Consider the following 21,105-nt stretch of genomic DNA (forward strand, 5'->3'; position numbering starts at 1 on the left):
TTATTCCTTAAAATTTAATTTTCTGTAATTTGCTGTACAAATTGAGTCCGTTTTATTTTTAAAAATGGTAATAATTGTTAAAAATTTAAACATAGCATCAAGCGGACTAGTACGTTTTTGACTTTGGTGCATTGTGACGTGTGACGTGCAAACTAGGTTATACAAATCTAATTAAATTTTTCTATCCAATCAAATGCCGCGTTACAACCAGAATTAAATTATTTAAGAAATGACCCAATTATCCAGTCAAGTTATTCTTGTATAATTTGGGTTAGGGCAGTTTACGCTTTATGATCCGCGAAGCGGATTATAAAAAAGCGTAAATTGCTCCAACCCAGGTTATACGAGTATAATTGTGGTAGACATTGAGTTCATTCCTTATAATTTAATTTTCTGTTATTTACCGTACAAATTGAGTCCGTTTTACTTTTAAAGACAATATTTATCTGTTCAAAATTCAAAAGTAACATTTGGCGGATTAGTTCGTTTTTGATGTTGGTGCATTGTGACGTGTCCTGTGATGTGCAAACCAGGTTATACAAATTTAACTAAATTTTCTATCCAATAAGCTGTCGCGTTACAACCAGAATTAAATTATTTTCAAATAACTGAAATTCAAATATTCTGAACGTGTTTCTCTTTTTACTACAGTGATGGAAGTTGGTTTGAGAAAAACACAAAACTCATCCAGTAAAATTAAAAAAAAAAAACAAGAAAACAACTTTAAAACACATGTGAAACCATAAAGAACGACTTAGCCTAATTGAATTGTCATGAACGGTGAGTTTTAACTCCAAAGGTGATATGTCATCTTCTTCGTTAAAAGAAAAACATAACTTCCAGTGTGCTTCAGAGGCCAGTTTGGATTTAATCAAGTTGCCTCTCAAAGACATTCTGCTAAGTCAAATTAGACCTGAGGATCTATTCTTAAAGATTCAAAATAGTTCTTTGTTGCATGGGAGAAATCCGCTTCGTACGGACCAACGAAAGCTATGTTACTTTCCACCACCTGTTCTACCGGACTACATCAAGTTTGATGCTACCTTATTGTACACTCTCATCAGAAATTTATGTCCTGGACTGATGCCAACAAGAGGATGGGGAAATGAACCAGGCCAATACGATATACAGGTCGGAGATGACATTGAGCGTCTCAGATTGTTCAGAAACAATAACTTTGCACACTTAAGTTCTGCAATCATTCCTGACGATACGTTTAAAGATGTTTGGAAAACTTTAAAATCTGTTTTAATTAGACTTAAGTCACACTCAGGATGTAGTGTAGATTATGTTAAAAAATTCGGAGAGATAGAATATTCACAGTTTAGATATGAACTCTGGGAACAATATAAAGACATCTGGAAAGCCTATCTGGAGATAAAAAAACAGACAGATGAAAGAGGCAAGTAAATGCTATATGTTTTCAATTTGCTTGTACGTAATGAGCGTATATATGCTCTTTTTGTTTTCCTTATTATTAATAAATACACTTTATTTAACAATACAAAAAATTAAAAGACATGTAATATACCTCTTACAATTATTTCCACGTGTGTTTCTTCAGCTATTCGGATAAAAGGTAATGAAGAAGTTATTTGTGGGAATTCAGCAATTTTTGACGCAGAAGTGGAACAAGCTGAACACTTTTGTTTGCCAATTATATGGCAGAGACGCAGAGGAAAGTGGGTTGAAATAATTGACCCAACTCTAGAGAAATATAGTGGTAGTACCAACACAAGGCTTGTAATGTCATCTGTATGTAAAATGGATGCAATGGAATACCAGGCTTTTTTGCCAGATGGATACAACCAAATGTTGTACAGTAACACTATCAATCTACATGTACTTGGAGGTATGCTGCTCGTTTTAGTAAGAAATATTTTTTTTTAATCCACATACCAATAAGCAAGCTTAACTAACTTTTGTTTAATTTCAGAAAAACCCTTTTTGAATGATTTGGAAGTAACAACAGAAGACGAAGAAATAAAAATTCATTACAGCTTTGGAGTTTCAGAAAATTCACCTCATGTCCAGGACATAAAATGGAGTAAAAATGGCCACCGAATGGATATAGGATACGATAAATTCATTAGAGGGAGTCTCCATGACAGTTGTCTCATAATTAAATCACCTTCTGAAGACGACAAAGGAAAATATTCCTGCACAGTAACGAATGCTGTTGGATCTAAAGAAAAAGATATAGTACTCGGTAAGTTTGTTTCGATACTATACGACTATTACATTACTCTCTTTTGATGTTCACCTTTGCTCTTTGCTTGCTGATATCTGCATCATTAATTTGTATTGATAGTATTGTATTGGTAGTTCTATTCGATCATTACCTTACCCTCTTTTGATGTTTACCTTCACCCTTTGGTTGCTGATATCTGCATTTATTATTTCTGTTTCTTACTTTAAAAGATATAAAATTTGACTATCAAAGTCTAAATAAGATTTTATATAATATTTAAAACCTAAAAACATGAATCTTGATATTAAATGAAAAACTTGTCTGTTGATAGATGCTTTGGAATTTATAAATCGAGTCAAAAACAAGGGCCGATTTTCCTGCGGTATCGACACTTTTTTATGGTTGTCTTTTTGGGGGTTATCTTTATCATCGTTAATATATGTGTTAGATATATGCAATTATAAAGTTTCACCAATATCATTAAATGTCTACATATTTTTTATCACTGCAAGCATATTTTAAGATAAAACACTGATGTAACTAGCATGCTCAATCAAACAAAAATGATTTTACACATGTTATTTAAGAATGATTTGTAGAGTTATAATTTTTCTGTGCATTAGTGATTTCTTGATTCCCTATTTTTTTTCCATTCATGTGTTGTTATTGTAGTTCAGTGAACCATTATTCATGGTTGCAAGACTTCGTTTGAATTATAAAAAAAAACATTTGAGAGAAATTGCCTTTTATTTATGTTTTTTCGTTATTTTGGTTTTTTTTTCAAAATGATTATTTTGAAAAACAAAACAAAAAACATGAAATAAACGGCAGTTTCTCTCAAATGTGTTTTTTACTATTCAAACGAAGTCGTTAAAAGAGTCATATGTTTGTGCCGATGGAGGACAAGGTAATTTATTTTTAAGGCATGCAAACTCACAAAAAGCATAAAATATTTCATTAATTGAAACAAGATTAATGTACTCAAGATTGCTTTATTTTGTTTACAGACGTTCCTTGCATCGCAATTTCAACCAAACCAAAAGTTCATTTTGCATCAGATACTACAATAACGTCCATTGTTACATCAAATCCACAACCTGAAAAAGCTCAGTGGCAGAACAGCAAAAATGGAAATGACTTCTATGAGATGGACGTTACAAAATCGAAATATTTTGGGAGCAATGTCAGTCCAGAGTGTCCACGTCTTGTGATCCCAAAGACAACCTTTGATGACATGCTCTATTATCGTCTACAGATCTCAAATAAACTTGGAGTGAATGTCAGCAACATCGTATATCTGAAGGTCACAGGAAGTATGTCATTTCGTAGTTTGACTCAGTTAATGAAAAACTGATATATAGTTGTCTTATGTGAATAACATATCTTTTTAAAGTAAAAATAATTGCGGCCTAACCATTATCAACAAACTTTTGATCAAATAATTCCTTGAAAGTGTGTTTTGTTCTTTCATTTGTACTAAGGTATGCTTAAAATTGAAACAGAACTTAAGATTGGGAAACGATTGCCCTAATACGTTTTGCTCAGATGCATAAAAGACAATTTAGGGACCCTTTCAGTAATCTATACAAAAAGAGACGAAAATTGTCAATGACGAGTTTTATGCCTAATACGCTTTTGTTTGAAAATGTAAGAACCCATTGACGAAAATATTTTTTTATAATTTACTTAATATTTATATTTTAGGTCTCCCCAATATTACTGTTGGTCATGAAACTGATATCAATAATAGGTCAATTAAATTACGGGGAGTCGTGTTTTTGTCGGACGATTCGCCTGACATTAAAAATATTTTCTGGTCCAAAAATGGAGAGAAGTTAGATATTCAAGGAAGTGGTGGTAGACTATCAGGCGTTACCATTGATGATCCATCTTTGACCATCAGAAACGTCAGCCAGGATGATGCTGGCAAGTATCAACTAACAGCGATCAATGCGGTTGGACCAAATGATAGTGCCGTCATCTCTATTGGTATGTTAAAAGGTTTTTTTTTAAATCTGTTTTACGCTGTTTTATGACTTTTCTGGAAGAAGCAGAGGATAAAGCGTTGCTATTCATACAACTAAATGTTAATTGTGTTGTAACTAAACGGTTTCTGATTGGATGAGCTATGTCATTTAGTCATCGTTTAGTCTTTTTTCAGCCACCTTTCAGTGAATAAAAGAGGAAAACATTTGACCTCTGAAAATGAAACCAATATGTCAAACCAAACTGTTTCAAAATTGTAACAATTAATTGAGTTATATACCGTATTAATAATATGTAGAATTGCTACTATGACGGTTAAGGTATACATGACCAAAACAAAATCCACTGATGATAATGAAAAACCATCAATTGTGTGATATATACTTTTCATGGTAGTGTTATTTTTCATTTTCAAAGAAGTGGGTCCATGACCTACTTTTGAAATGATGGTCATTGAATATTTTTTTTAAAGTTAAGAAAAATCCCTTTGAGATTTTGTAAATTATGATAATAATACAAATTGCTTAACACTTTTACAAGTGACATCGAGTTTAGGAATGGCATTGACACTTAATAGATACAAAGCATTATCTTTCATTCGCAATTTTTAAAAATATTCCAGTCCGAATTTCTTCTAACGATTTTCAAATCCCTAATCCATTTGTTTATTTCATTTAACAAAACACTGAATGAAGATAATACCTAAACATTTATCATTTTAAATCAAGTATGTTGACTTTACTCTGCTGGCATGTAATTTTTATGAGGTCAATTAGCAAACTCAAAGATAAGGTGTATTTTATCGCTGTTAAACATTTATCAATAGTTTTGTAGTGTGTGCCATACAATTAAAATCCGAGATAAAACCATCGGAAAATATGCATACTTATGTTGACTAACAAATAAAATCTTAACTTTGAATATTTAAGAACTATCAAAAAATGTCAGTAAAATACATACATGTAATCTAAAAAATTAGTCCGAATTTCCTTTTGTTGCTCCAATTTCCAAAATCAAACTTTGTTTGAGCCTAATTCAATATTATATTAAAAATATCGATTTCTTTTCAATAATTATTCATTTCATTAACACTTTTTGTGTTTAGATCAAATTTTAAACATGACATATAATTTTATTATAACAATCCTAATTTGAGAATAAAACCCCTTAAATATAAAAAAAAAAATGAAAACAAGTTGTTTATATTTTACAGATAAATAGAAGTTAATGCAAACATGATGTTATAGGTCACTTATTGTAAAATAGCGTCATTATCAATCTGGTTAGCTGTCCTTCGTTCATATTGACACAACTTCAATGGTTTTTACACTCTGACACAGTACTTAATTATTTTTATAGATGTTCCAAATGTATACATACGTTCGGAGAAAAATTTAACAGGAGGAATTGAATGTTTGTGTTTCACGGTGGAGATTACATCAAATCCAGGCCCCTGCCATGCTCAATGGAATTTTAAGTCCAAAGGGGAAGAAACGTTCACACCATTAGATGTCAATGCTGAAAAATATCAAGGGTCAACAAACTCTCTCCCTCATCCAAAGTTAGTTATAAAGGAAAAGGATCAACTTAAAAAGAATACATATCAAATAAAAGTAACAAATTTTGTAGGAAGTACAGTTGGAGAAATCTCAGGTAAGACTTCAAACCTGTGAATTTGTAATAAAATATAATCTAAATAGCACTATTTCTTAAACACCACGTCTCCTTCGTTTTTTAAGTCAAATAAACAATTTAAAACAAACTATAAACATACAAATGTCATTCCTAAGATAAAAAATGAATGAAAAGTGTTATCAAATCATTTGTATTACAGTTAGTACAGTATGTCTTAAAAGTACAAAGTTCTTGTATCACTGTGTTTTAGATGATGAAAATCGACCTCTGCAAAAGCAAGAAGGTAATGAGAATTAATCACCTTCTGTAACGTGTGTTTTTGTAAAGCTATTACATACCATGTGACTGACTAGATGGCGTGTGATTTGTGTACAGATATTACATACTAGATCTGTTTTGATCGCAGGTTTGAAATTATTAATTGTATAGCAAGAACGTGTGCTTATTCAACTTACAGGTAGCTTCACTGGCCATCTTAAGCAATGTCTAATGGAATTCATGCGCAACATTATTTTTGGTGATATTTTTCATAACGATCAATATAATTATAATTTTATAAAATGTGCGACACGTGCAATTAAAAGATAACGTTTTTTTTTATCAATATCATCCTTTCGTCTCAGTATCAAGAATACTATTGCTCAAATTCAATTTTTATTCAAAGCATAACAATTTAATATGACATTTTAAAATTGGTTTTCAAATTGATAACAATCAAGTTAATCAACATTAATATCTAATATTTTTCACAAAAATCTCTGAAAATATCATTTTAGCTAAACCACTTGAATTCATTTACTACTTTTTGCGCGCATTTGCATTGATTTATCTTACCTGAATAAAAAAGAGAGAGAAAGCCAGCTTCCAGTTAACTACTGGAGAGCTGTGTTTTCCGCACCTTCATTTGATACACACGGACATTGCGCTGCAACATTTCAACACTGATTAGCAAATGCAATAAAATCCATACTGGTGATCTGACGCACCGTATTCAGCGGTCACGTGTATTACTATGCGTCGACAGGCTCATTACTTGACGTAATTACTCCCTTCTCCCTTAAAAATAGTTACCAAATGGGATCAAATTGTGATCAAATATATGGCCTTTAATGTGAAGAGTCCTACTCACAGATCCACCTTTGCCTACTCAAACACGCAGACGGGTACAATTTCTCGCACGGATTTAACCCAAACTCAGATTTCACTTCGCTAGACTCTAATTTATAGAATCTCCCGAAGGAATTCTACGTAGAAAAACTCCTAGTAATTACAAACTCTAATGAACATTTCATAATTGACTACAGAACATATCTTTTCTCCAAGGCCAAGTCTATTCAGAAGTGTCCCATGTGTAATCTAACAGCCCGAAAGACAACAAAAAACAATCTGAGTGTTACTCAATCCGTAAAAGACTGCTTTGCACTTAATATGTTTTGCAACGGGGATGATGCATTTCAAGGTGATGTTTTCGACAAATTTAAGAACAAAGTAACGAATTACTCAAAAGTTCAGTGGTCGAACTACGGTCATCAATTCAATCACTTCTCGAGAGAGAGAGAGAGTCAGCCAGCAAAAATGCTAGTCAGTACAAGTTAGTTAAAGCTTTAGAGAAATCGGTTACGGATTTGTTGTCAAAAAACTCTTCTCTGAAAGAAGAAAACGACAAAAATGAAGAGTTCTCTTGAATCTCATACAACTGGATATCAGAAATTCTATAAGCTTACTAATGCACAGCTAAAGTTTCTCCAAGGTCTCGACTCCACCACATATCAAATGAAAAGTGAGAAATTAGAACTTGAAATATCTAAAATATCAAGACTATGCTCTGGTATTTAAAAACAGATAGGAGACCTAAGAACCTCTAACGGTCCGTCTTGCCTGAATGACCTCGACTCGTCTGTGTGTGTAGCCACCAAAACAATATCACCGGACGCCCACGCAAGTTGGCACGCACCAGTACCAGTCACTGATCGTGGTATTTTTGACTCGTGTACGCGTGCTGCCTCATCCACAGCAAACGCGGATGAAGCGTTGATAAAGGATACACAAACCCACTGTGTTTCATATGAAAGTACGATTTCTCCATCACATAACACTGCAATTCAAAGGATACATATCGCATCAGATTCTAAATAGTCTAACTTATCAAAATAGTGTTTAGCAAATAACTCTTCATTGTCACCTATCTCTTCCTCTCAAAAGCCTACCGATCCATCAAACAGTTCAACTGGTGTTCGAGTAGACGCCGACATGTTTGAAAGTGTTACCGTAAACGCAACGCACGCTACTATGTTTTCGGAATAAGCCAGCGTTCAACAGAGCTAGGTATGAAAACTTTCTCAAAGACAAAGACATATCCGTCTCTCTGTGTGTGATTTTCAAACCTAGGCGCGAAAGGGCTCGTCGTAATACGAAAATCAATGTTGTGGTGCGGGACGTATGTAAGATACTGTAAACGTACTACATTTGGCTGTGTATTCTATTTAGAGCTTTTGGCGGAATGATACTTCCGCTAAATCAAGTACATTGCTAAATGCCATGCATAAATGTATAAGAATAGTCACATTCAGGAGAACACTTATTCTAATCCACGCCAACTTGTTCAAAAAGTGATTTCCGCCAAATATCGTACACGCCAAATATAATACGTTTGCAGTAGAGTCTGACGGCTTTTGGCCAAAAGGGATTTCATGCAGGCCCTGGATGAGCAATAAACAGTGGCAGGACAGAATCGGGCGTTGTGACGAAGCAGATTCAGCCAACGACGATAGAGATCATCAAAACGACGATGTTGATTAATCGAACTTGTTTTTTGTCTTACTTGTGTGTTTTGATAATACTCGTTCAAATGTCCAATAAACTTAGCATACTTTCTTGGAATGTCAGAGGCATAATGTCTTAATCACTATGTTTGTCCAGTATGCTTGATCGTGTAAAATGCGACATTGCAATCATATCAAACTTAAGCCAAACAACGCTTCATATCTGGACTCAATTCATCCTGACTACAAAAGCTATTCTCGAACAGAGTCTACAAATACATCAACACACTGTTCATGCTTTCTAGATAAAGTGGGAATTGCTGTTATGTATAAAAAAAGAACTCGAACTATCTATTTGAGAGTTTACTGACTTCGATTTTCACGTATTATTGGGTTAGAAATAAGACGATCACAAGACCGTTCTCTGACGTATTTGGCGTTTGACTTCCATCAGACAATATCATACAGTCCTATAGCACGGAACTTAATCTGCTGGAAGATCTTGTAGCCCATTACTTATCATAAGGCTATGTGGTTATAGGAGGCGATTTTAATGCTAGCATATACGTTGGAAACACTCACCTCCTGAACGTGTATAAAACAAGACTGTTTGAGGATTTTGTTATGCGTAACCATTTGGGCGCCCTCGTGTTAATTTCTCTATATCCGGCTCAGATTACTCTTTTATTCTAACCCAGACCATTCTTGACTACATACTCTGTAGCAACTCTCTATGTAGCTCTGAATATATATTACGTGTATGAAGAAGGTCTGTATAGCTCCACTTCTGACCATCTTCCTGTTCTAATGTCTATTGACATCCAACCTAAAACTCGTTCGTCTAAAAAATCCCTAAACTGTTTGCCTACATGGCATAAAGCAGACTCGTGTAAAATCGATTCATACCAAAAGCATGTTTCCGAGAAAGTTATCAGCTTGTTGGATAGAAACGTTGATTGTGCTATTCATATCGATACCTTCTGTTCTGATCTCACCCACTTCTTACAATATGCTGCTTCCAACACCACTCCAGTCTCAAGATACAAACCTTACCTAAAACCGGAATGGACACCGGAAGTAAAGCAGCTGCAGGACATGGAACTACAAAAGCGCAGGATAGTGATTAGTAGGATTAGTGAAGGTCGATCACGCGGAATGTGTCACGAATCTTAAAAGAACTTTAAGCGCGATAAAAGAGTTTCGCAACGAGCTTCAAACTACACATGCCAGCTTCATGACTTAGGTCGTTAAAGATATCGACGAAGCTGCCGAATGCGATGTCCGACTTTGTTTAGGAGACTTTAAAATGCCTAATAACATATAATATTTCGGTCTAGGCCTCTATGGGCACCCTAACCATCCCCCTCTCCATACCCCAAAAAATAAAAAAAAAATGATCAAATATCTGTTAAAAACGCTTGTGATTCCCATCCCTTGTAGTAATTTAATCATATGAGATAAGAGGAGGTCTAGGAAGTAGGTTTTTTTTATAAGGAACATTATTTTGCAGATGCGATTGATCTTCGTACGGAATCAACATTATTTTTCTAAAACCTTTCTGCACATCTATATGTCAGCATATTTCAATGACGCTGCTGTTCATTTAATAATAAGAGGAGTTTGCGACAAGGTTTTTTTAGGAGTGAAAAACGTTATTTTTCTTCTACTATTTTACTCCCTGGGTGAAATTTTAATTATGAAACCTTATTGCATATCTAAAGGACAATTCCTATCATATCCTAATATATGATGTGTTTATTCATTCAAACATCAGATAAGTTCTGGAATCTAGATTTTTATGAGTGATAAACGTCACTTTTCTGCAACTATTAGACTCCCTGGATAAAAATTAAATTGTCAAAACCTTTTAGCACATCTAAAGAAAGCCCCTATCACATTCAAAAAGATTACGTAGTTTCTCCATAATTTCGAAACCATACTCAAAATGTGTCAAATTGTGGTGCCCTTTTTTCACCTTTGTTTTACCTTTTTACTTTTTTCTAACCTCCGGACTGCCAGAGATTTTGGAATTTTTTTTACAAAACAACATTATACCCCAAGAGTTCAGTTCGCTGGTTATTAAGATGTAAGAGCAGTTTGAGAAATAAAACGTGACAGACCACAGTAACAACAATATACCTGAACTTTAATAATGAATGAATATGTTATTCTACATATAATAGTTATGCAGTCTTGTAATTTCACAAACCTTTCCAGTGCCTGTTTACATATTTAGAGAGTTTCTTAAATATAAAATGTACGTATATTTAAAATGTAATAGTCAACTTGCTTTGGAATAGAAATGTTTCAAAGATTCAACAAAAAATCATCATATTTGTGTAAATATGCATTATATTCTTTATTGTTATTAGAATGAAGGGCGTTCGCAAATGTTATAATTAAATTATGAAAGATGCATGCCCTTAAATTCTTGAATTTCAATGTGTTCTACAAATGAATGTTGTTTGCATAGTTATCTAATCGGTTATCTATTACCCCTTTCTTTGATCGTATATAATTCTTACTTTTCAATGTTGAAAACAATGCAAACAATTTCACTTTTTTTAATATAGAACGAGAAGTCTTATCTAGTGCATGATTTAATGTAAATCTGATGTAATTGAATCTCAATGTTTATAGGTGCACCTTGTGTAAAATTTACAAAGATAATTCAGATTCAGGCTTGAACTCACGACCTCTAGAACCTATTCTCCTAGCAGTGAGCAGCTACTGCGCTACCCACTCGGCCATCTAGGCAAGACAAAAATATTGCTTTCGATGGCCGCGCACTACACAGTCGCTTGAGTTACAGGTGAAATACAGTTAAACGACAATTCGAGAGGATCGGAACGATACACATTGCATATATACACACATATATAATGTGTTCCGTTCGTCATCGAAATCAAGATTTTTGTCTTGCCTAGATGGCCGAGTTGGTAGCGCGGTGGCCGCTCACTGCTAGGAGAATGGGTTCCAGAGGTAGTCAATTCAAGCCTCGGTCGGGGCGGAGGTGGAGCTCCAACAAACGTGAAATTCCCTGTGCTTTATATATATATATATATTTTTCAGGTTTTATGGAAAACACACTTTACGAAGACAAAGGTGCAGGACTTAAGTTTGCCCTTCTAAATAACGACCTAGCAAACCAATTTCCTGTCGAAAAACTAAAATTGCTTAAACTCATAATACAATGTAAGTTTTTTTACACACATTTTTTAGATTGTACTTAATCTTTTAAATACATGTAAAAAATGTACGATAAAGTATGTAATAAACAACAACACATATATATTTTGATGGCACTACAGTTGTCAATTAGTTGTAAAATATATCTAATGGTGTATTGAAAACTGTTGATTAACATAAAGCGTAGCATGTAATCCAATCACATAAGATAAATATTATTATTATCATTATAATATTCAGGAATCTGTTCTCTTCAATTTTTCTTCATTTTTTTTTATTTAAAGGAGTAGACTATGCATAACAAAATATCGATTGCCTCACTTTGTATTTAAACTCTCATGGAACTACGTATATCAATAACGTCAAACCATCCATTCCGGGTCGTTTTATCAACATGGCATTTTACTATTAGCAAATTACATGTAAGCTTTTCGCTCTAAATGACATGTTCTGGAAAACATAAAAGAAAATATCACTCATCGTCAATGCTGAATCCATTACAATAGTATCAGTATTAGCTACTTAAAATATTCGCTCTTAACTGACAAGTTCTGGCAAATATGGAACAATATCAATTTGAGACTGGTCTTTTGTCTTTGCGATTCAGCTAAATGAAAAACTTATAACAAACAGAGCATGTTCGTCGACCTGACATCAATCTAAAAGCGAAGAGGGTAGAATTGTCATCAGATGTCAAACATCACAGAAAATGTATGTTTTCGTTATGTCGACATAATAATTCGAAACCTACAAAATTGGGAGTGACTGTGTTTTAAACATACCGATTACACTTAACTTCTGAAGTAGCAAGGAATTCGGGTCAAATATTTACTGGCGGGACCAAATTTATTGACAAAAGATACTTTAAAATGTAATTTGTAAAAAAGTGTTTTTTAACACATTTTGAATAAATAACTTAAAACGTTGTTTCCACAGAGTTTGGCATAAAACGGTTAATGAGTTTAAATCTAGTATCACCATGTAAAATATATATTTTACATGTTGCGAACATTTTCTATAGTTTAGCTTGTTGGTAAATTAACGTTATCTAGTCTTCCTATTTATCGTGAAATTCCTCCTGACTGTGATGTGATAGAATGTAAAGTAATGTTTATCAAACGTCTTAACTGTAACAAAGAAATAGGACATCAAAGTAATCAAGTGTAGCTTTAGGAAATATACTTATTAGAAAGGCAGGATTGAAGGACAATGGTTTCAGCTAACAAATATGTGTTTGACACTAATAGAATTAATGTAATTACATAACAATTAGCGGATTAACGCAGGTGAATATATGGGCGTTTACCTGGGAGATGGTCAGTTTAAGAATAAAGAAATATTCTCTGATTGGATGATTTATACATGTCGATTATTTAGATGGTCATGCCAGTAAAATAATATTATATGTTTTATAGATGATTGTAAGTTAGTCTAGGAGAGTAGAGAGTCAGAGTTGATAGTTAGAGGTTAAGAGTCAAGGTACAAGTCGTCCGTCTAATCCGTTACGTTTTCCCTCACTGTCAGATGTAGGTTAACATTAAGTAAGAATTATTTATAAGCGAGTTTCCCCTTTTTAATGTGTACGGAGTGGAGAGTAACTGTTTGTATAAATGTGTTATTAAAGGGGCATGGTCACGATTTTAGTCAAAAATTATTTTTTCGATTTTAATATTTACAATCCTTCAGAAAGGCATTATAAATAGGCGACCGAATTTTGAGTGTCATTTGTTGAGTAATAAGCGAGTTACAGAGCTTGAAATTCTTCGCTATGTAAACAAAGCGTTTGTTTACCTTTTGAACGTTGACGTAAAAATTTCAGTTTTAAACCTAGAACGAATGTGTTAAACGTAAGAAACTGTTTATATATGCTTAAAATAAATAACAAGAGCCCAAGGGGCCACATCGATCACCTGAGCAATAATTGCCTTAATTCTGATCAAGTTAGCATTACTGTATCAAAATATCTTGACAACTGAGTACAGTAGAATTTTCTTGCTAAAAAAAATTGAAGATATGCCAATTTTTATCCACCTCTTATTTTTTGGTAAATACCAAGCCCCTTTTGTTGTTGTACCTGTAAGAAGATTTTTCTCTATTCCTATCACAGGATGAATGACTATCTTTAAGTCCTCCTTAAAGATAGCTTAAAGGTGTTAAAGGTAGCTTAAAGACGATCTTTAAGCCACCTTTAAGCTATATATGTTGCTTAAAGGCGACTTAAAGAAAGCGTAAAGATGGCTTAAAGGCAGCTTAAAGACTATCTTTAAGCCACCTTTAAGGACAACTTACAGGTCCTTATTGTCCAAACTTCTTTAAGCCACCTTTAAGCTACCTTTCAGCTACCTTTAAGCTACATTTAAGCCACCTTTAAGCCATTCAAAATTTTTAAATTCAATATTATCCTTAATTTAATAACAAAATGTATTAACTATATGGGTTAAAGGTATTATTACGGTTTTAATTCTTGAAAATAAAATTTAAAAAAATGATAAAAAAAAAATGCCCATGGCGAGAATTGAACCCTGGACCCTTTGTGTACTAGCATCATCTTACTTCCTCTGCGCCACGGTAACTTACATATGTTTGATGGTTTTATATCCTATATATCAGTGGCTAATGAATGAAAGTGTGTATTTTATACTTGAAAAGATTTTGACAAACCATTCAGTTTGTAACAATCAATTATATCTAATTTAAAATTACATGCATGCATGTATTTAGATTGAAATACTGAACTTGGTCCTCAGTGAAAAAAAATATATTATACCTAAATGGAAACCGTTAGGCTCTCTAGTAGGCCATCTTAGTTAATGAATTTAAACCGAGTAGATATACGTTCTAATTCATATCTAATTCATAACTATAAAAATGCAAGAAAGAAAATAAAATCATTTCTCTTATTAAATACATTGAAACATTTAGGGTATTAGTTCTACGCAATTTCCCGGTTTTCATGATCACGGCGCCGTTCCAGTATGTTTTAATATTTAAATGTATACATGATTTTTAGACTATCAATTCTATAACAAACAATATTACTAATTACCGGTGACGTATTTACTGCATGTGGCAATTGTAAATGATGTATACATATACTTGTACATACAATTGTATGATGTGCCAGGCCGGGTATGTGACATATTTAGCCTTATGCATATATTTAAATAATTAACCCTTATTTATGATTACCGGTACACTAATTAATTCGCCTCAAGATTTAACTTTTACATACATGTATCTTTAATTTGTAGACGAAACATTTTTTAAAACCCAGAGTTAGGAAATAATACTTTGAAATGAATTACAAATGTAAATAAACTTTTATTCACTAGACTAGTCTTATCGTATACACGTACTTACTAAGATTTCAACGCCTTTAGAAACCCTGACATGCACCTGGGAAAACGACACACCTGTTGTGTATATCTTGTATATTCTGTGTTAGTTCCAGGGGTTTTCTTAAGTTGGACAAACAATAGACTTTAATTAGATATACACAAACGTGCACCTGGGCACACTACACAACTGTTGTGTACATCTTGTATATTCTGTGTTAGATCCAGGGTTTTTCGTCAGTTGGACAAACAATAGACTCTGATTAGATATACACAAAACGAACGAAACTATGTCTAGACAATCAAAACAGTAATATCCTGCTAGGTATAACAAAGGCAGTTGAGAGTCTTTCCATCTTTAACATTTATCTGGCAGATCTAGAATTAGACCTAGAAATAATTAAAATTGAAAAAAATACAAGCCTTAAACCGATTATTAAATCAAATCATGCGTTTTTGATTCATTATCTTTATTTTGTTTAATAACCGGATGAACTGAGAGAGAGAGAGAGAGAGAGAGAGAGAGAAAGATTTCACCGATTAATTTATAATAGGAAACAAACATGCACAGATTAAGATACAGAGACCGCACTCACCCTTACAATAATTTTGAAACCAAAATAAAGTATAAAGAATTTTATAACGGCAATCTGTGTCCATCGGAGCAGTGTTGATGATGTGTTTCATGGAGCGACAATTTAAACCGCCTGGAACACCCCCCCCCCCCCTCCATTGAAATTATATTATCACTCAGATCACTCCTTCCCATACCCATAAAAGAGCTTTTGCATTTAATATATGTTTTTATTGTTCAGCTTGATCAAACTTGACTTAAAGGGAACTTAAAGAGGGTTTAAAGACAACTTAAAGGGAGCGTTAATGCCACTTAAAGATGCTTAAAGGTGGCTTAAAGATGGCTTAAAGGTGACTTAAAGAAGTTTGGACATTAAGGACCTATAAGCTCAGCTTAAAGGTGACTTAAAGGTGGCTTAAAGATTGTATATCCTTTAAGCCACCTTTACGCCACCTTTAAGGACTTGCTTAAAGATTGTTTTTCGCCCTGTGTATATACCCCCCTCCCATTTCGTGGCCCCACTTTTCTCTAGGGAATCATGGTTTTATCTAAGTTAAATCTGCATAACCTGTGCTTTCACACTAAGTACTGAGTTTTGGACTGAAAACTTTTCCCAGAATATTTTTAAAGATGTTCTATATATACATGTATTCCTATGTAAAAATTCAAACCACCATCACGGTCCCGCCCTACCACTAGGGATGTGATTTTGCATCTTAAATTTACACTACCCGAGGATGCCTCTACACAAGTTTAAGCTTTTCTGGCCAAATAGTATTTAAAAAGAAGATTTTTAAAAAGATTTTCTCTATATATTCCTAAGTAAAAATTCATCCCCCATTGTGGCCTCACCCTACCCCTGGACTATTATTTGAACAAACTTGAATCTATATGATCTGGGGATGCTTCCACTCAAATTTGGGCTTTCCTGGCCCATTAGTTTTGAGAAGAAGACTTTAGAAGATTTTCTCTATTTATAAAAATGTATCCCCCATTGTGGCCCCGTCCTACCCCCAGGGACCATGATTTGACCAAACTTGAATCTACATTATCTGAGGATAATTTGAGCTTTTTTGGCCAAATAGTTTTTAAAAGAAATTTTTAAAAAGATTTTCTCTATATATTCCTATATAAAAATTTATCCAACAATTGTGGCCCCACTCTACCCCCAGGGATCATGATTTGAACAAACAGAATCTACACTATCTGAGGATGCTTCCACTCAAATTTGAGCTTTCCTGGCCTAATAGTTTTTGAGAAGACATTTTTTAAAGATTTTCTCTATATATTCCTATGTAAAAATTGATCTCCCAATTGTAGTCCAACCCTACCCCCGGGGACCATGATTTGAACAAACTTGAATCTACACAACCTGAGGATGCTCCCATTTTAATTTGAGCTTTTCTTGCCTGATAGTTTTTGAGAAGATTTTTAAAGAGTGTATCTATATATTCCTATGTAAAACATGATCCCCCTATTGTTGCCCCACCCTTCCCGTGAGGACCATGATTTGAACAAACTTGAATCTCCACTACCTGATGATGCCTCCACACAAGTTTAAGCTTTTCAGGCCGAATAGTTTTTTTAGAAGAAGATTTTTGAAAAATACCAACAAATTTTCAATAATTCTCAATTATCTCCCCTTTAAAGAGGGCGTGGCACTTCATTTGAACAAACTTGAATACCCTTCACCTAGTGGTGCTTTGTGCAAAATTTGGTTGAAACCTGCCCAGTGGTTCTTGAGAAGAAGAAAAAATGTGAAAAACAACGACGACGACAACGACGACAGACAACGGACAATTGTGATCAGAAAAGCTCACTTGAGCCTTTGGCTCAGGTGAGATAAAAAGATAGACAAATAAGCTAGAAAAATATTTTTACTGGTATATTGAATCTATGTAAACATAAACAGGGCACGAGCCTTGTTTACATGAAGAATTGTAAGCCCTGTATCTTGCTTATAACTCTACGAATAACTCTCAATTTTTCTTTGATCATTACAATGTAGAAATGCCTATCTAATGCATTGTAAATAATAAAAACATAAAAATAGAATTTGACCAATATCGTGACCATGCCCCTTTAACTGGAATAAATGTGGAAAATACAGCGAGTGTTGAGCTAATTCCCTAGTAATCGCCAGGTACGGAAAAGACCCCAAACGGTTCAAATCCGGCGGCTATACTAGCACAATTTTGTGCGTCTTTCAAACACGTCTAGAGCTGTAGCCACAGGGTCGTCCATTCGAACTTATTGTTTTAATCTGGAGCGACACAAAAGCTTAAACCTGCGTTTAATTCAAAGCACTGTGTGCATCGTATGTGTAAGCCGGAATAGATGGTCTGGCGTACAAAATATTGATTTTATTTTTATTTCAATACAAAATAGTTCTACATAATATCTGTTCCCAGTAAATGGCAGGAAATCTGGATTTCTCTCTTCAAGCTTGCTTTAAGGCATAAAGATGTTGGGGTTTTTAAATCAACAGAGAATGACAACAAATTATCATATAAACCATTTTAATAGTTCCAACAGAAAATAATCTTGATTTTCATTCCCCTTTATCAAATGCAAAGTAAATAATAGAAATACACTGCAAATTTTTTTTGGTACAAGTCTTTAAAATGATTTTATTTTTGGCAAATTACGCACATCAATGTGTTCATGTCAATTGTAGCCTCTGGTAAAGTTGCGGACGTGACTTCCTTAAAATCAGCTGATTCTGCAACGGAATGCTTAACTATTCTTCAAGATGAAAACCTATTTTCTAAAAGAGATGTTATATTTGTACAATTTCTTTGCAAAGTGACCGGTTGTAAAGAATTGTATGAGAAATGTAAAGATTATGCATTATCGCAGAAAGCATTGTGTTGTTTCGAAAGGCAAATAGGTAAGTTTCCTTTCTTCAATATTTTAAAGGTTATGGCTAGTTGTATTTTGTAAAGGATCGTTATATTGTCTTACGATTGTCTACATAAAAACAAAAACCATGTATGAATATAATACTTAGTTTTTAATTAAAATGTAGTGTTCTGAGAAAAAAAACAGCGATATATACATAATACAAAAGTTATACGTATCAGTAATTTCAGATCAAATAAAATAATACAAAGTTTTTTATTCAAAACATTTACGTAAAAACGTTTAGGTAAAAACCATCATGTTTTTTATTCTTTTTTTTTATATTGATGTTTTGTTTATCACGCTGGAGTATTTATCATCGCGTACCAGAGAATATTTTTGTGTGAAACAAATCTTGCCCTTCTCATTGCACGAATACAAATAAACACGTTAAATAATTGGTCAAACGAACTGAAATTCATGGAGGTGTTTTTTTTAATTATTGTTAGATCTATTGTTGTTAATGTTAATGTATTTGCCGTTCCTTAAATTTTCAAGTGTCTGTTTTATGCCAAAAATTCAAACTACCATTCCACTTTTTAAATCAGAAAATGGGTATACAAAAGTGCAGTTCCACGTTCAAGGAGACCTCAATAACTACACCAGAGAAAACATTATAAGCATCGTTAAGACAGTTGCTGGTATCCTGAATTGTAGGACAGACGAGATTCTAGTAAATGGCGTTTATCATTCAAGAAGTTTTATGCTAGTGCTGTCAGTGAAGGATATTTACATTAAGAAATGGATGAACTTAAGTGAACGAGACTGTCACCATCTTACAAGTCTTCACATCGACTATTTTATTCTTAACCAAAAGATCTTTCAACTTGAGTCGTCAAAAGGTAAAGGAAGTAAACGTGGCATTTTGCTATACAAAGGAATATGCAGATTTCTAAATGTCATTTAACACTTGAAGATAAAGATGATCTTTGTGATCACTTATCGTCCATCTGTCTGTAAACTTTGAAATAACTCGGCATAATAGGAAAGGGATTTTAGATATTTTAAATAATGGACAAAAACCTTTTAATTAGCAATTGTTGATGGTGAATATATTAATTATATTTTTCTCAAGACCCATTGCAACAGAAATTCATTTTTTAAAACAATACCTATGTCCATAGGGAAGAATCTTTATAACCCAAAACAGTAGTAACTATTAATTACTGATTTTTTTTAAGCATCATACGTCCTTCGTCGGCCCATCTGTCTATCTGTATGTATTTTTGTTCTATGTCTTTATATTTTTTACATTAATTGTTTTCTTTTTTCTTGAACCATTTGGCCAATTTAACCAACTTTTGAAAATGTACAAGGCATCCTTATGTGAAATAAATAAAAATAATGTGTTAAATCCATTTAAAAGGATTAGTCTAGTCCTAATTTCTAAAAAGAGCTCTAGAAATACGTTTGAACGGCAAATTATTATTATTGGTCCAGCATGGTTTTTGTCATCCTGATATGATAATTAATATGTCATGTATCTTTATATGAAATAAATTTTTAGTCTGAAAAAATATGCTGGCCTTCATGAAAATGGCATTAAGTAGCTCAAATGGCGATTCAAAATTGCGGACAGCCAATCTTCAAATTTTTCTCTTAAAGTCTTTTCAATGGGAAAAAATAATGACAAACACTAATGAATTGATCCAAAATAGTACTTCATCATATTCAATGTGTGCTGAGTCTTACAAATAATGCTGGCTTTCCACAAAGGTAGTTAATTAGGTCAAAGTGGCGATTTAAAATAACAAAATTTTGTTTATTCGTCTTATATTTCTGAAATAGACATAGGCATGAGACAAGCAATGAAAATTAAGTCCAGCTAAGTTTTTAATCATAACTTAGGTGTGTATAGTCAGAAATAATATGCCATTTACAAGAAAATGTCGTAAATTATCTTTAAAAAAAATGACGATTCATAACGGTTTAGTTTCTTAAATGTTGATGCTTTTTATCTCAAAATGGCGGACAGCCAGATTTCATATCTTTTTTCTTTAAAGTCTTTTAAAACGAAAAAAAGCATGAGACCAACAAGTTTAATTTGGTCCAGCAAAGTTTATCAATATAACTTACATACCGAGTCTTAAGAAATATGCTAGCTATGATGGAAATTCCGTAAAATAGGTCAACATGGTGATTTAAAACGGCCTTTAGCCAGATTTCATCACTTTCTATTTAAGTTTTTTAACAAGAAACAACGCATTAAAACAATTATAATCCATTACAACAAAGAGTTTTGATTCATTTTAAGGGTATATTGGGTTTGACAACATATGCTTACTTTTACAAAAAAGGCGATATTTGGGTCAAAGTGGCGTTTCAAAATGGCCAACAGCCAGATTCATAATTCTCTTTTAAAGCCGTTTACATGGATAAAACGTGTAAGTATTACATTATACAAATAAGCACATAAAAAAGATTAGAACACTTTAACGAAGAAAAAGAACAGTTCAATATCTGTTTTGTCTTATTAGGGCGTATACCGGTATCTTATTTAAACATTCTGTGTTCATGCTTTTCAATGTCCTT

General features: G+C 33.3%; 1 protein-coding gene across 1 annotated transcript in view; it reads left to right on the forward strand.

Moving 5' to 3' along the window:
* The window catches only part of LOC128172329 (uncharacterized), a 62,992-nt gene that overhangs the window by 14,101 nt on the left and 27,786 nt on the right, over positions 1-21,105 (forward strand). Inside the window, exons 3-12 of the mRNA XM_052838119.1 lie at positions 652-1,402; positions 1,565-1,852; positions 1,937-2,209; positions 3,199-3,504; positions 3,896-4,180; positions 5,537-5,830; positions 6,063-6,095; positions 11,647-11,769; positions 18,350-18,562; positions 19,122-19,415. Of these exons, the coding sequence (XP_052694079.1) occupies positions 805-1,402; positions 1,565-1,852; positions 1,937-2,209; positions 3,199-3,504; positions 3,896-4,180; positions 5,537-5,830; positions 6,063-6,095; positions 11,647-11,769; positions 18,350-18,562; positions 19,122-19,415 (2,707 nt within the window). The 5' untranslated portion in view covers positions 652-804. The remainder of the gene's footprint in view (positions 1-651; positions 1,403-1,564; positions 1,853-1,936; positions 2,210-3,198; positions 3,505-3,895; positions 4,181-5,536; positions 5,831-6,062; positions 6,096-11,646; positions 11,770-18,349; positions 18,563-19,121; positions 19,416-21,105) is intronic.

This window comes from Crassostrea angulata, chromosome 2 (assembly GCF_025612915.1).
Source record: "Crassostrea angulata isolate pt1a10 chromosome 2, ASM2561291v2, whole genome shotgun sequence".
Classification (NCBI taxonomy): Eukaryota; Metazoa; Mollusca; class Bivalvia; order Ostreida; family Ostreidae; genus Magallana; species Magallana angulata.